The following is a 15253-nucleotide window of genomic DNA, read 5'->3' as shown; positions in this document are numbered from 1 at the left end:
GTATCCACACATACAAACACATAATTTTTTTTAAACAACATACAACCATGAAAAGCAGTCACAGTGAAAATGGTGTGGGAGGGAAATAGTTTTATTGCATATGTTTTGGTACTATTTCTTTCCTTTTTTCGCCCTGAACATACTAAGGCTTATTTACCAACTCCATGAATTGAGTTAACTGTGTTTATCATGTGTCTCAGTATATCATAAGAACAATAGCTGCTCTTTTAAGGTCAATAAGTATTTCCTGGAAGAGCAACTTTGTACATTAACTTATTTTAACTGTCCCAGTTAACATACTGCTCTAGATTCTGTGTTCTGAAGGAAGCTTTGAGACTGCTTTCACACCCTTCCCACCTCTTTCCTGACGAGGCAACATCTTCCCTTGAAATAACCCAATTCCTGGAGTACTTACCAACAAAGGAAGATGTCAGTGAATGTCTCTGCTGTGGTGAAAAGTGCAAATATAATCCAGTACATCATCCATTTGACCTGTGGGAGAGAAAATAACAAAGTTAGCAGAAAAGGTCAACTTCAAGTTGGCTGCCAACTTCAAAAACGGACCTTGAGGCATGTTTATCAGTGTGATCTGAACTATAACATATTGTCCCTGTCCTTCAGCTGTTGAGATCCACTCCAGACCTTGGGGCTGTGGCAAACAGACTTCCTTCAACTGATGCAGGTTCAATGTCAGAGTAGCTTCAGAGGCCCCAGGAACTCTCCGTAGCCCTCAGGGCAACATGCAGACAAGAAGTAATTCAGGATTCAGCCATTTTGTCAGGACTAGAATCGGGTGAGTAAAATCTCTAGGCCTCTACAGAGACAAACCCTGGGATAGACTTTAATCAGGCCAGACTGTCTGGGAAGGAATGGTGGCAATGCATACTGGTCACTGAAGATGTCTTTCCTGTGGGGAAGCCCCATGACCCCTCACAGAAACTAAATCTTTCTTTGACTCTTTCCCACATGAACATTCTTTTCCATTTCTACTTTCTCTCTTTCCAACTTGAGCCTTGGTCCCCTTCCCCTTAAACTACTGCTATAGTCTCCTAACTGCTTCCCTAGTCTCTTAGCTTTCCTCTCATCAATCCATTCTGACAAACCACCCTCATACTAATCTGTCCTAAAAGCAAGAATTCATCCAACTACTCCCCCCCTGTAAGATCTTCCAGCCTATAGAACAAAATCAAGATTCTTAGGTTTGCTCCTTCCAGCTTGGGATAATGTACTTTGTATTGGACTAACCCTCTTGCCAAAAGTACTAATAAAATCAGAACAAAATATCTAAAAACAACTGCTTAAAGGCACTGAAAAGCTATCACAAAATGGAAGGGCTTCAAAACTTAAAATTAGGGAACACATCTGGGTAGATCCATGATGATGTGGCTGAGGACACTCCCCATCCTTCAAGTGATGGGGTACAATAGAAATGAAGAAGAAACTCATAATCATATGTGCCTGAGAAATTAGAGAATGCAGTTTGAATCTTTCAGAGATGCTGGAAATGAGGATGAGATAATAAATTCCAGAAAGCGGGGAGACATAAACAGCGAGCCCCCCAAATCCACATACAAGTTCCTTTAAAATCCTTAGCTGAGTAGTATTCCATTGTGTAAATATACCATATCTTCTTGATCCATTCATCTGCTTGTGGACATTTTGGTTGTTTCTTTATCTTAGCTATTGTAAATAGTGCTGCAATAAACATAGGAGTGCAGGTTTCACTACTCAAATCCAAAAAAGAGAAATTCATGATATTTGCAGCAACATGGATGGAGTTAGAAAGGATTATGCTTAGTGAAATACATCAGAAGGAAAAAGGAAAATATCAGATGATTTCACTTACAGGTGGAATATAGGGAAACTGAACAAAGGATCAGGAAAAAGGCAAAACTTGCAGGCAAACTGTAAATCTGAGGCATACAACAGGGGAGGAGGAGGGAGAGGGGTCAAAACAGGGGAAGAAAGAGCACAAGGGACTATAATGATTGTTCATGGGTGGGATGGTTCATATGGGGGTAAGAGAATTATGGGGACTTCACTTGAGGGAAGAAATCAAATATTGTACAGAAATGAACAACGATGTAAGAAAAACAAATTCTTAGCTGGTCCCTGAATTGAAGAGAATCAGGTAATACTCAAAGGCAGCTGACAGAGGCTAGGGAAGGGGATGAAAAGGGCACCACACATAGTTTAGGAACCTGCATGTGGCACATTGTTTAACTTATGACCTATTTGCTCTGAGTTAACTTCCCAGACCAGGAGGCACGTAGGAAAAGTGATGGATACCATTAAGGTCAGAGACTGACTGGTCCCAGCAGCACAGGAAGTGCTACTAAAATCCAGATGTCTAAGAGGGGGAGCTGTGAGGAGACAGAGCAGCCACAAATTCCCAGGGTTGTTAACCACCTGGAGTGAAAACCCACTCACTGATAATTAAATGTCTTCCTTTAACTCACTATAAAACAGCCAGCTAGAGATGGGGTGTTAGAATGATTTCTTTGGAGGATGATGCCAGAGGCTGTTCTTTGATGTCCTAGCAAATCTAACCTAAAAAGTTCTAGTTTTATTCAATCTCTTTCTTTGCTTTTTTTGGCTTCTGGCAAGTGGCATGCAAAGAACCTACATCTTCCCCAGTAACACTACCAGCACCCACAGCCTTCTAATTTGACTTCAGGGAAGTCTCTCAATGTGAGAGTCTTTGAGGGTCACAAGGCCTGTACCCTAACCTTGAAAAATACCCCATTCAGGATTTTGTGTCTTCAGAGAACATTCCAAAGGCATGGGCAGCTGCCAGTCAGTGTCCATCTAGGTGACTTCAGCAGCAACTTCCTAACAAACCCTCTGTGACAGGAACTTGACTATCACTACCACCCAGCCCTCTTAGACCCTCCCAAATTTCTGAGTAATTTTTCTAGCCTTCCATTAGGTTCCATGAATTCCCATAAATTCTTTTCTATTTTCATCCAAAAACTTTTACTAGTATGGTAGTTTCAAAAGACAGGTTTGAATGTCAAGAGCACTGTTTTTCAAATTGAGGATCTTGAAAAATGCTGATACTTATTTAGGGGCTCTGCAGAGGGCTTGAGAGTCTTTGTTTCTTTTTTCTTTTTTTTTTTAACTTTTTTTTTTTTTAATAGAGGCATGTTTTATTTATTTATTTGTTTGTTTGTTTGTTTTGTTTATACATGCACTGGGTACAGTCAGAAGCGCGGGAGGGTGAGAGAATTCACCAGAGCCAGAGCGGGGAGCAGAGCAGTCAGAAGGACCGAAGTACACTGCTGAGGGGAGCAGCGGGCGGCAGGAGAGGTCTGCGCGCCATGTGGGACCCTCCTCCCATGGCCGGGGAGCAGCCGGGGATCGAACCGGCACCGCAGAGGCCGCGGGCAGCTTCACAACCCAGTGGTCAACCGCTGCGCCACCGGGGAGGCCCCTGTTTCTTTTTTCTTAAAGATTTATTTATTTATGCACACAAGAACTGGGCTACAGACCAGAGGTGTGGGGGGTGAGAGGATTCACCAGAGACGAGTGGGGAACAGAACAGGCAGATAGACTGAAATACGCTGCTGAGGGGAGCAGTGGGCAAGCCAGGAGAGGTCTGCTGCGCCATGTGGATTGCTCCCTGGCCGGGGATAGAACTCGTGCTGCAGTGGCTGCGGACAGCTTCATAGGTTGTGTCTTAACCCCCTGCGCCACCAGGGAGGCCCCGAGAGTCTTCGTTTCTAACATGCTCCCATGCTGCAGACCAGCTCAGCAGTAGACTAGCAAGGCCGACCTAGGGATGAGAGACTGAGCAGGGCGGTCAAGGATTCAGCTAAAGAATGACAGATAGACACACTTCAAGAGTGAACATCTGACTGTAATGTGCTCAAAATCAATGTACATTTTTATACATTTCTTAAAGCATTACATCATACAATTTCTTGCCATAGAAATGATTGACATGGGCCTCCCTGGTGGCGCAGCGGTTGAGCACCGGGTTGCGAAGCTGCCCGCAGCCTCTGCAGCGCCGGTTCGATCCCCGGCTGCTCCCTGGCCACCGGAGGAGGGTCCCACATGGCACGCAGACCTCTCCTGCCACCTGCTGCTCCCCTCAGCAGTGTACTTCGGTCCTTCTGCCTGCTCTGCTCCCCGCTCTGGCTCTGGTGAATTCTCTCACCCTCCCGCGCTTCTGACTGTACCCAGTGCTTGTATGTATGTATGTATAAATCAATCAATCAATCAATAAATAAATCTTTAAAAAAAATGATTGACATGATATTCTTTCTCAACAGAATACAATCACAAGATATAATAGACTTAGAATTACAACAAGTTATATTTTAACTAATGATTGATCATGGATTACATTTTCTGTGGTTAGAATATAGTTCCTGCCTAAACCAGTTAAACTAGTTATTTGATTATACCCTGTAATTATAAGTACTATTATTATTATTATTATTATTTGGGAACTGGCCACCTATTTAACTGTTTTAATATTTTATATTAGGTTGATTGGTATTAATTAAAAGCTTGCAAGCTTATATATATTAATTCGGGTTATTTTAAGGAGATTGCCAACAAGTGTTTTTTATTTATGATTATTTTAAGGGATGTGTTGACTGTTGGAGAAAATTGCTATATTATTATTCATATATAATTGTCAACTTGTTTGTTAACTGGATATCAGGTAGCCGAATTTTTTGTGGTTATACATTAAGCAGTAACTTTTGACTCATTACACCATTATACCTTGACTTAGGAAAATAAAAGCAATACAAGGAAGAAAAAACATTTAAAATTACAGAGGTCAGCAAGAGGGTATGTAAAAACACAGGGGGTAGTTGTTGCTATGGCAGGAACGGCAGGTACATTGTGTTTGTGGCATTCAATCTTCTTAGCATCTGATACATCATCTGCAGCAATCTTCTTGGGGGAGCAGGTGCAGCGTGTCCCTCCCGCATGCTCGGCGCCTTGACCATGCTGAACAAGGACCAGATTGGTGTCACCTAAGTTCTTCCGCGGGAGGGGGTCCCGCACTCCCAGGTACTGCGGATAATGCTGATCCACAGACTACACGTTAGGTATCATGACGGAGAGCACTGGCTGCCTGCAGAGAAGTGGCTGGGAAGTTGGATGGACTAAGATCAACAAGGGTGTCACACACTAGAATGGAGCTTGGACTTGACCTTGCAGGTGCTAAGCAGCATTAAAGGGGGTGCCAAGGGAGTGAAATGAGTAGATTTCTATTTTAAAAAGACAAACGATGAAGGGCCTCCCCTGGTGGTGCAGCGGTTGAGCGCTGGGTTGCGAGGCTGCCTGCAGCCTCTGCAGTGCCAGTTCGATCCCCGGCCACCAGTGAGGGTCCCACAAAAAAAAAAAAGACAAATGATGAAGACAAAAGAGTGTGAGATAAGGGACAGGTGGTAGGGGAATCAGTTAGGAGTTGTGTTAGGTAGAATAATAACCCTCCATCCCATGACCTTATCTCAACCCTCAGAATTTGTGAATATGTCACCTTATATGGTAAATGGGCCTTTGCAGAGTTATTAAGTTAAGGACTTTCAGATAGGAAGGCCATTCTGGATTATCCAAGTAGGCCCAAAGTAAAAATACATCCTTCTAAGTAGAGACCCTTTCCTGGTTGGGTCAGAGGAAGATGTGACTGTGGAAAAACAGTGAATGTTGCAAAGCTGCTGGCTCTGAAGATGGAGTTAGGCCACGAGCCAAGGAATAGGGGTGGCTTCTAGGAGACTGGCAAAGATAAGGAAATAGATTCTCTCCTGGAACCTCCAAAAGGAATACAGTCTTGCTTGGTTTTAAGGCAGAGAGACCGATCAGACTTCTGACCTCCAGAATTATGAGAAAAGGAATTTGTATTGTTTAAGTCACTAAGTTCATAGTCATTTGTTACAGTGGCAATAAAAACTAATACAGAAGACTACTGCAACATTCCAGGAAAAAGGGTTCCCGGGAAGACAGTGGCAGCAGAGGAGAGCCCTGGTCTGAAAGATGACTAGGGGGATAAAGATGAAGGGACATAGTCACCAACCAGGTATGTGTATAGGGTGGAATGATAAGGGAGGCAGGAGTCAAAGGAAATTTGCATGAATGGGTCTATTGGTCAAAGGAGTGAGTGTGATTTTGAGTGTGGGCACCTGTGTGGGAGCCCAGAAAAAAAAGACAGGTCTCCCCTAATATTACTCAATTCCTTTCTTCCGCTTCCATTTTTACCAAGAAAGCTTCTAATCTTAACTCTCAAGCTTTCCCCACTGGGAAAGCATGTGCTCACCAGCCAAAACAAACAGCTGCTCTGCTTGTCAGCTCTATTTTTCACTCTAAATTAATGAATTGCCATTCTCGTATTAAAGCAGACTCCTGTGAGTTTAGTCAGAGCAAAACAATGTACCAGGGTTTGATCTTTCCGGATGAGCTGACAGAATTGAGTTTCTGCCCCTGCAAAGTGGAGGGTCAGACCTTGAAACGTGGTGACCCCAGTTATGTCTCCTTACCTGGCACATTGCCCTAGGCTGGAAGGCTTAAGAGAGAGAGACCGGGTAGAGGCTCCCTAGTGCTTTACCCCTACGCCAAGTCAATCGAGAATCATGAGGTTCTGTGCTTGCAACTTAGCTATTTATAGTTCACACTCTGAGATACCCTCACATATACCAGGACCCAGTCTCCAGAGGGAAAAACACCCCGGCCTGGATCACCTGCCTAGTAGCAAATGCAAGCCAAAGCCAGTGGTTCTAAGAAACTGAGAGAGTGGGGGTAAGTTCGGGTTGCAGTTGACCTGGAGGTGGCTGGTTTCATCATAAAGACATTCTGGGAAATCAGAGAAAGCAAATAATGACTTTCCAAACCCACTCTGAATGATTTCTTTACTTGTACCAAACTTGCTAAGTGACATCTGAGTAAGAGAAGGAGAGCAAAGGCCTCTGTCTCACACAACACCAGGGGCTAGGGTTGCCGATCTCTACCCAGTTTAGGTGAGGAAACTGAGGTTCTTGGGAATTAAGCTTCTTACCCAGCATCGCATCAATAAACATGAGAGCTAGGACTTGACTTCAGTTTCTTGAGTAAAAAATCCATGTCCTTTGTACTTTAACCTGGGTTTCTGTGCTGCATGGAGAGGGGCCCTTCCCTACCACCCACTCCAGGTAAGTCTTTGCCAGTTGCACAGTCTGGTGGCTCCCCTGTCTAGAAGTGTCCTACACATAGAGGGGAAATCCTCCAGCAGTGACACACACCCCATCCATGAGTACTCCATATCCCCTTTCCACATGCTCAGCACTCTGCTAGGGCTGTGGGAAACTGGCAGAGGGTGATGAACAGACCCTGCCCTCAAAAACCATACAAGGCAACAGAGCTTAATTGTAGGGTGTTTGAACCATGAAACTGGAATGAAGATCAGAGTCAGAGTGGTTGAATGAGGTTCCCGGGCCCGTGCTCCTGTCCTGAAGCCAGATGTCTCCCAGGAACGGTGCTTTAGAGTCTACAGTGTTTTCCCATCAAGGAAATTGAGGCTCATGGAGGTGAAATGACTCATTCAAGGCCATTCAATGGCATGTGGCAGACTGGGGGGCCTCTGATGCAAGATGTCATTTCCTCTAGCTGTAGGCCCTGCTTTCCTCACTTCATGCTCTAGTTCTAAAGAGATGGTCTGGAGGGACCTCCCTGGTGGCACAAGGGATAAGGGCTCAGCACTATGAAGCTATTGGCAGCCACAATGGCATGAGTTTGCTCCCCGGCCAGAGAGGTGACCCACATGGCACAGCAGACCTCTCCTGCCTCACCTGCTGCTCCCCTCAGCAGTGTATTTCAGTAGATCCTCCTGTTCTGCTCCCCATTCTGTCTCTGATGAATCCCCTCACCCCCCACACCTCTGGCCTGTACCCCAGTTCTTCTATGCATAAATAAATAAAAATAAATCTTTCTAAAAATAAAGAGGACATCTGGACAGGAGAGGAACACTGGACACACCAGGCAAGTCTTATTAGAAGAAGTAATGAAGAGACCCGTGCCCACAGCCACGTCGGCACTGCTCCTACCACTCCACACCCAGCTTCCTCCCAACCACCAGCCACCTCCCATGAAAGCGTTACTTACATATTCTTTAATGTCTTTTGATTTCACAGCCTTGTAGGAATAGTATGCAGGGTAAAGTGTGCCAAATATAAGCCTAGAGGGAAAAGAGAGGGGAAAAAAGAGAAATATGATTTTTATTCACTCTGTTTGATGTAAATATCTGTCTTCAATGCCAGGAGTGGTTCTCCAAGCTACAGAAAACACTGCTGTGGGGCTTGATTTATTTTTATGAATACCCATAAGGTTTTCTGCTCATGGCTAAGATGGACATAAGAACCTCTATCTCCTGTTATAGCTCTACACCCACCCTTCCTTCAATCTGTTATTTTGAAAGGGGTATTTAGGATCATAAAAGCCCAGAGAGGGGGGTGGTGTGGAGGTAGGAATTCAAGTTGAGCAGCTTAGACCCCTGAAATTAAATGCCAAGTTTTCCTCTCTTACCACTAATCTCTATTTGATATTCCATAAATCCTGGCCTTACCTTGGGTTCCTTCTCCATCAAAACCTTTCCACTTAATGTTCCTTCAAATTATACTCCCCTCAAACTTGATTTCAGCATCCTGCAGACAGAATCAGTTTCTCAAACTGTAAATGAAATAAAAGCCAGCCCTTCCTCCCACCACACACATCCCTACCTTGCGTTAACCTACTTTGTACTGCTCTTAAGATGAAGATGCAGAAATAATGACACCAGCCTGACTGTTGGGCATCACTTCTCAATGATCCATGCCCAGGGCTACACCATGTCATTAAATAATTTGATTCTCAGTCCTGCTTCTAGCGACCTGCATAACTAGCTCTCCCTGTCCTCATTCTCTCTACCTTGCACGATGCCCCTCCAGGTCTTTGCCTGTGCCCTTCTCTCCTTGAACTCCCCTCCTCCCACTATGTCTGAATAATGCCTGTTCACCCATCAGATCCCAGTTCCAACACTTGGATCAGAACCCTCCCTAACCTCCCCAATGAGGTCAAATCCCACTACACTCTCAGAGCACGATGTACATATCATCAGGGGGCTCTTTTACTATTATTTTGGTGATGCTTTGCTCCAAGTGTCTTCCCATTGGACTGTGTGTAACTTCAAGGCTCCAAAAGAATCTCTTTTGTTCAACAGTGTGTTCCCAGCACTGAGCACACATTGGGCTCTCAACGGATATTTTTTTTAATGAATGAATTGATAGAATTTTGAAACTAGAAGGGTTTAATCCTTTCTCCTGACAGATGAGGTCATCCTTAGGTGTTAGTTCATGGGCAAGCTGATGGGACACAGCAACCGTCCTGACCCCAGGTCTCACACCTTCTGTGACAACCCCCATAGATAGAGCTTCCACTGTCCCTGCAAGAAGACATCACACTCAGGAAACCCAAAGCCATGGCTCCCTCATCAGGTATTTAGAGGTTGTGCAGAGAACTCCCAGTGCAGATGCAGTTTACCAATCTGGGGGCAGCCTTACCATAGGTGGCATGCACAGAAAACACCCTGATATTCCACATTATCAGATCTCTAGGGAAAAAACAAAGTTAACTGAACCAAGACGGTTCCTGATGCTGAAAAGGTAAGGGAAAGGGTCTCAGAAGCACCAAGAGCTTTATAGGCATCACATTAGTCCTCAGAGAGCCTTGAAAGAGAACCTCTTTTATAGACAGGACACCAATGCACTGAGTAGCTTGCTTCCCTAAGGTTCCATGACCATAAAGGGGTAAAGCCAGGCCAGGACCCAGCCAGGTCAGCCTTCTCTAAGCCTGGCTTCTTACCGCCAGTGCCCACTGTGTTGTAGAGCAAGGCCATCCTCTGGGAAGGCCAGAATTATGTGTGGGAGCATGACAAGCCAGCAATGCAGATAAAAGTGTCAAAGGGAAAAAGTAGGACTGGCAGTGGGAATTTACTAAAGGGAAGGCGACAGTGCCAATGGCACCAGACTGGCTGTATGAAGGTTTCAGAAAGTAGTGAAGCAAAGACAGAGCCACCCTGGGGCCACTCACGACCTTGGGACTGAGGTCCCAGCAAGAAAGGGGATGCTGAACAGCAGAGGCTGATACAGCAAAAGTCTTAGACACCCACCACAGGCTCCAGAGAAATAAACACCTAGTTCCTTTGGCACAGATTCCTTGGTTATTGGTCATGTCTGCCAGGGTGGCGTCCAGTCCCTGCATGCGGCAGTATGTGATAGCAGATGAGAGACAAGTGGGAAGTGACCCAATGACCCATTGATTTGCTTCTCTGTGAACTCCAATGAGCAGTGACAGTGAGTGGTCACAGAACCCAAAAGTTTCAAGGGGTGCTGCGCCTGGAGGCTTGCTCCATATGCTGGAATCCTCATGTGAAGTGGTTGCCCACCTCCCCCTACCTAGGCCCTGCCTGACAGGACAAGGACAACATGATGATTTTACCTTTTAGTCTCTAAAACTTCAATAAATACAAATAAAATTTAAACGATAAATAAAAGCTCAATAATACTGCAATAAAATGCACTTAGCATTTCATTGCCCAGGGAAGGGAGGATGGGATTAAAATGGCAAGTTCTTCTAAATCTATTTTGGGGAGATAGAAATAATAGATAAAACAGAATCAAGCCAAAGGGGTTTGGTATTTATGTCCATTCAGACCAAGTGCCCCTGCCAAGGCCTTTGTCCACCAGGCCCACCTGCCTTCCTTCCCAGCCTTACGTCCCACCCTCCCTCAGCCGCCAGATCTCCCAGCCACCAGCTGTCCCCCATAAGCCTCACTCATTTGCTCACTCACGGTCTGTAACCTGTGGGCTTGCTTCTGCTGAATCTTAGTGCAGGACCTTCCCATACACCCACAACTTTTTTTTTTTCCTAATAAAGCCACACTAATCCTTTAAGACCCATCTCAAAAGATCCACTTCTGTGAGTCTTTGATCACTTGTCCCTCAGAATTTTCTTGGCACTCTTTAAGCCTGTTACAGTCCTTATGTAGTGATATCAATAAGAAGACACTGAAAATGATGATACTAAAAGCTTTCATTGAGCACTAACAATTCTACAGGCTTTACACAATCTCTTGCTTAATATTCTCAACAGCCACATGGAATAAGAATGCTTACTGCCCATTTTACATCACTAGGACTCTGAGGCCCAAAGTCACAGTAGCCTGCAGCAGAGCTGGGACATGGACTTAGCAGCCTCACAGCAAGGTCTGAGCTCTTTCTTCTCCCGGGCTGCCTAGGCTGGCTGAGTCCATCTCCCATCCAGACTATACTACACAGTCCTCAGTGATTAGTGGCATCCCTCATGCCTGGCACAGCCCCTGACTAAATGGGTGCTTGACAAATGCCTGTGGTGTCATCAAAGATCGAATAATTGCATCTCTCTCCAAGGAACTTAACCCACTTGATAAATTCACACAACTCTCTCCACAAGGTCAGGAGAAAGCAGTAAAATACTTAGGAGGATGGAAAGCAATTTAAGTGCTCAAAGTTGGCTCAAGCAGAGGGGAGGTGGAGAGCTGAGTGCTCCAGAGAGAGGGGCCTCTATGCTAATGCTCTCCTCACTGTGGTGTGCTGAGAGTCCCACCCTGCACAACCATCATTTGCTGCTATTCTGAAGGCCGCAATTCCAATTTACTGGCTCCATTTATCTCATTTCTCTTGATCTAAGGAAGGCGCTTTCCCTCCTCCACAGCTGCAGCCTCTAGAAGAGACCTGAGTGTCAGGTGAACACTGCTCCTCTAAGACAGCAGTTGCCAGACAGGGGTGGTCTAGTCACCCAGGGACATCTGAGCAGTATCCAACTGACAGTGCTACCAGCATCAGTCAGGAGATGCAAGGGCTGCCGCTGCACATCCCACACTGCTGGACAGCTCCCCACAACAAAGAATTATCCAAGCCAGAGTGTCAACCTGGTCTCAAGTGCTGTTTCCCAGTCCTCTGGCCATGGATCCTTCACTCGACCATCAAGGGTAATCTGCCCCCAAGAGTTTCTTTTAAATGCCCAGTGTCCCAGTCAGCAAATGCTCCAATAGGAGGGGGTGGTCCAAAATGGCAAGACCACACACATGCCCTGTCAGCCAATGCCAGGAAAAAAGCAACTTTGAAGCTACATAGCAAATAACCTTCAGAGAAAAGTAATTAAAAATTATACCATTTTATTAAAAATAAAAAGTACAAAATATAATCAATGTACATTTCAATACCTTGTAATGCTCAGATGAAACCAGATGCCTTCATGTACTAGAAAATCTTGTATACAGATTTTCTTGGTACACCATTTTTTACAATTATGAAATATAACACACACACACACACACACACACGGACAAGTGCAGAGAACTCCTAGAGCTCTGGCCAAGAGAAGAGAGGTTGTGCTCCTGGGAATGAGCTGAAACTGTGACGCCAGTTATAGTCACCCAGGAGGGCTGCCCGCAATTCCCTGGAGTCTGCAGGGGAGTGACTGCTGCTCTGGGGCTCAGCTACAAGTTGGGACACCGAGGTTTCTCACCATGGCCAAGACCTCTGCAAACCATGAAACAGATAGTATTTTCCAGTCTTTTAGGCATCGTAGTGTTGGATTAACATTTCCCAGCCCCAAATTATGATGAAAATTTAAAAACTCAATGCCAGCAATATTTTTCCTAAAATTAATTTTGTATGTAAGAAAAACAGCAAGCTGGGGCCTACCTTGTGGCGCAAGGGATAAAGCGTCAGCACTATGAAGCAATCCACAGCTATTGCACTAGTTTGATCCTGGCCAGGGAGGTGACACACATGGCACAGCAAACCTCTCCTGTCTCACCTGCTGCTCCCCTCAGCCATGTATTTCAGTACATCTGCCTATTCTGCTACCCACTCTGCCTCTGGTGAATTCTCTCACCCCCCACACCTCTGGCCTGTACCCCAGTTCTTGTATGCATAAATAATCTTTAAAAAAAAAAAAGAAAAGCAGTGAGCCTAGCACAGTTGTTCATATTATAAAACAAATTCTCCTTGAGAAATGACACATTGGGGTTGGTGTGGTGACATATATTTGAGGAGGTGTGAACATGTTCCCCTAAATCATATATAGTGTTCTAAAGCAATAAAGAAAAATAAACAAATAAATCAATTTAAAAATAAATTAATGGTCCTTCACAGGGGTGGGGGAGGGGAGTGTGCATCTAGACAATGACTTTCTTGACTGGGCAGAATTCTGCTTCATAATTATAAATGTATATTAAACTGTTTGCCTATGTCCTATGTATTTTTCTATAGGTAAATGCTAAATTTCATAATTTTTTCAAATGTTGTACCATATAATTTACATCAAAGGTCTTCTAAGTCGTGAAGGTATACTGTTTCCTTTGAGCATTAAAAGAACTGAGGTGATGGTGCACGGGTGCATTGGTGAAGGAAACTCTATGGGGATGACACCTGAGGGGGTGGGGAGAAGCAAATATCGTTTAAAAATGAACAATAAGGGCCTCCCCGGTGGCGCAGTGGTTGAGCGCTGGGCTGTGAGGCTGCCCGCAGCCTCTGCAGCACCGGTTTGATCCCTGGCCGCCGGGCAACAGTCCCACATGGGACGCAGACCTCTCCTGCCGTCTGCTGCTCCCTTCAACAGTGTACTTCGTCAGTCTGCCTGTTCTGCTCCCCGCTCTGGCTCTGGTGAATCCTCTCACCGCCCCGCACTTCTGACTGTACCCAGTGCTTGTTTAAAATAAATAAATCTTTAAAAAAAAAAAAAAGAACAATGATGTAAAAAATTTTAAAAAAAATTAATATTGAAAATATAAAATTAAATAGAATTTAAAAAGGTATTAAGAGGCAATGATTGGGGGCCTCCCCGGTGGCACAGCGGTTGAGCGCTGGGTTGCGAAGCTGCCCGCGGCCTCTGCGGCGCCGGTTCGATCCCCGGCTGCTCCCCGCCACCGGAGGAGGGTCCCACATGGTGCGCAGACCTCTCCTGCCGCCCGCTGCTCCCCTCAGCAGTGTACTTCGGTCCTTCTGCCTGCTCTGCTCCCCACTCTGGTTCTGGTGAATTCTCTCACCCTCCCGAGCTTCTGACTGTACCCAGTGCATGTATAAACAAAACAAACAAACAAACCAGCAAACAAATAAATAAAGTATGCCTCTATTAAAAAAAAAAAAAGAGGCAATGATTGGATTTTGTACCTTTTGTTGTCTGAATGCATGTTTGAAAGAGGGATTTGAGCTTATTCTTTCCTATATGGATCCCAAATATCACTGAATCCTTTCCCATTGATTTTCAGTTCTACTATCAAATATTAAATTTTCCAACATATATAGATATTATTTCAGTTATTCTGTTCCACATCTGTCTTACCACCTCACATGAACGTATATTCCACTGTGTCTTAATTTCCATACACTTATAATAATTCTTATATCCTTAAAATTACCTTACCTATTCTTGGCCCTTTTCTTCCCTATGTGAATTTCATGATAGTTTGTCAAGTTCCATGAACAACTTTATTTATTTTTTTTAAGATTTATTTATTTATTTATATAAGAACCAAGGTAGAGGCCAGATGCGCAGGAGGGTAAGAGGATTCACCAGAGACAGAGCGGGGATCAGAACAGGCAGACTGACGAAATACACTGCTGAAGGGAGCAGCAGGTGAGACAGGAGAGGTCTGCCGTGCCATGTGGGACACTTGCCAGCCGGCCAGGATCGAACCAGTGCTGCAGAGGCTGCGGACAGCTTCACAGCACGGTGCTTAACCACCTGCGCCACCAGTGGAGGCCCACAACTTTATTTGTAATTGCCCTGAATTTACAGATTTACTTGGGAAGAATCACCAGCCTTAAGATATCAGATTTTCTCTTCATGAATATAGTTTTTCCATTTATTTATGTTTCCTTTAGTGTCTTTTCATGATATGTTTTCAATTTCTCCATAAAAATCTTAGACCTGTATTGTTTTGTTTATTCCTTAGCACTTCAGGAGCGCTTGGTGATACTGAGAATTTTTTAAATTAGATTTCTGATTGGTTAATGGCATGCAGGAAGTTTATTGATTATTCATCTTGATCTCACAGCCACTAATCTAGCTGCAATTAAAAGCATCTAGAGTGTCATATGCATTACACTAAGTGAAAGAAACAAAACTCCAAAGTCAACATGCTGTATAATTCTATTTAGTGTACTCTATTCTAGAAAAGGAAATTTATAGACAAAAACAGATCAGTGTTTTACAGGGCTAGGGACGGTGGAAGGGGTGACTA

General features: G+C 44.5%; 1 protein-coding gene across 4 annotated transcripts in view; it reads right to left on the bottom strand.

Annotated features, from left to right (window-relative positions):
- The window catches only part of REEP1 (receptor accessory protein 1), a gene marked incomplete at both ends in the record, with an annotated part of 100878 nt that overhangs the window by 40533 nt on the left and 45092 nt on the right, over positions 1 to 15253 (bottom strand). For all 4 annotated transcript variants that reach the window (XM_084234686.1, XM_084234687.1, XM_084234688.1 and 1 more), the window contains 2 exons: positions 416 to 492; positions 8092 to 8164. In XM_084234686.1, coding sequence (XP_084090812.1) covers positions 416 to 492; positions 8092 to 8164 — 150 coding nt within the window. The remainder of the gene's footprint in view (positions 1 to 415; positions 493 to 8091; positions 8165 to 15253) is intronic.

The sequence above is a fragment of the Talpa europaea genome (assembly GCF_964194135.1).
Source record: "Talpa europaea genome assembly, chromosome: 6".
Lineage (NCBI taxonomy): Eukaryota > Metazoa > Chordata > Mammalia > Eulipotyphla > Talpidae > Talpa > Talpa europaea.
This window is presented reverse-complemented; position numbering and strand designations above follow the sequence as displayed.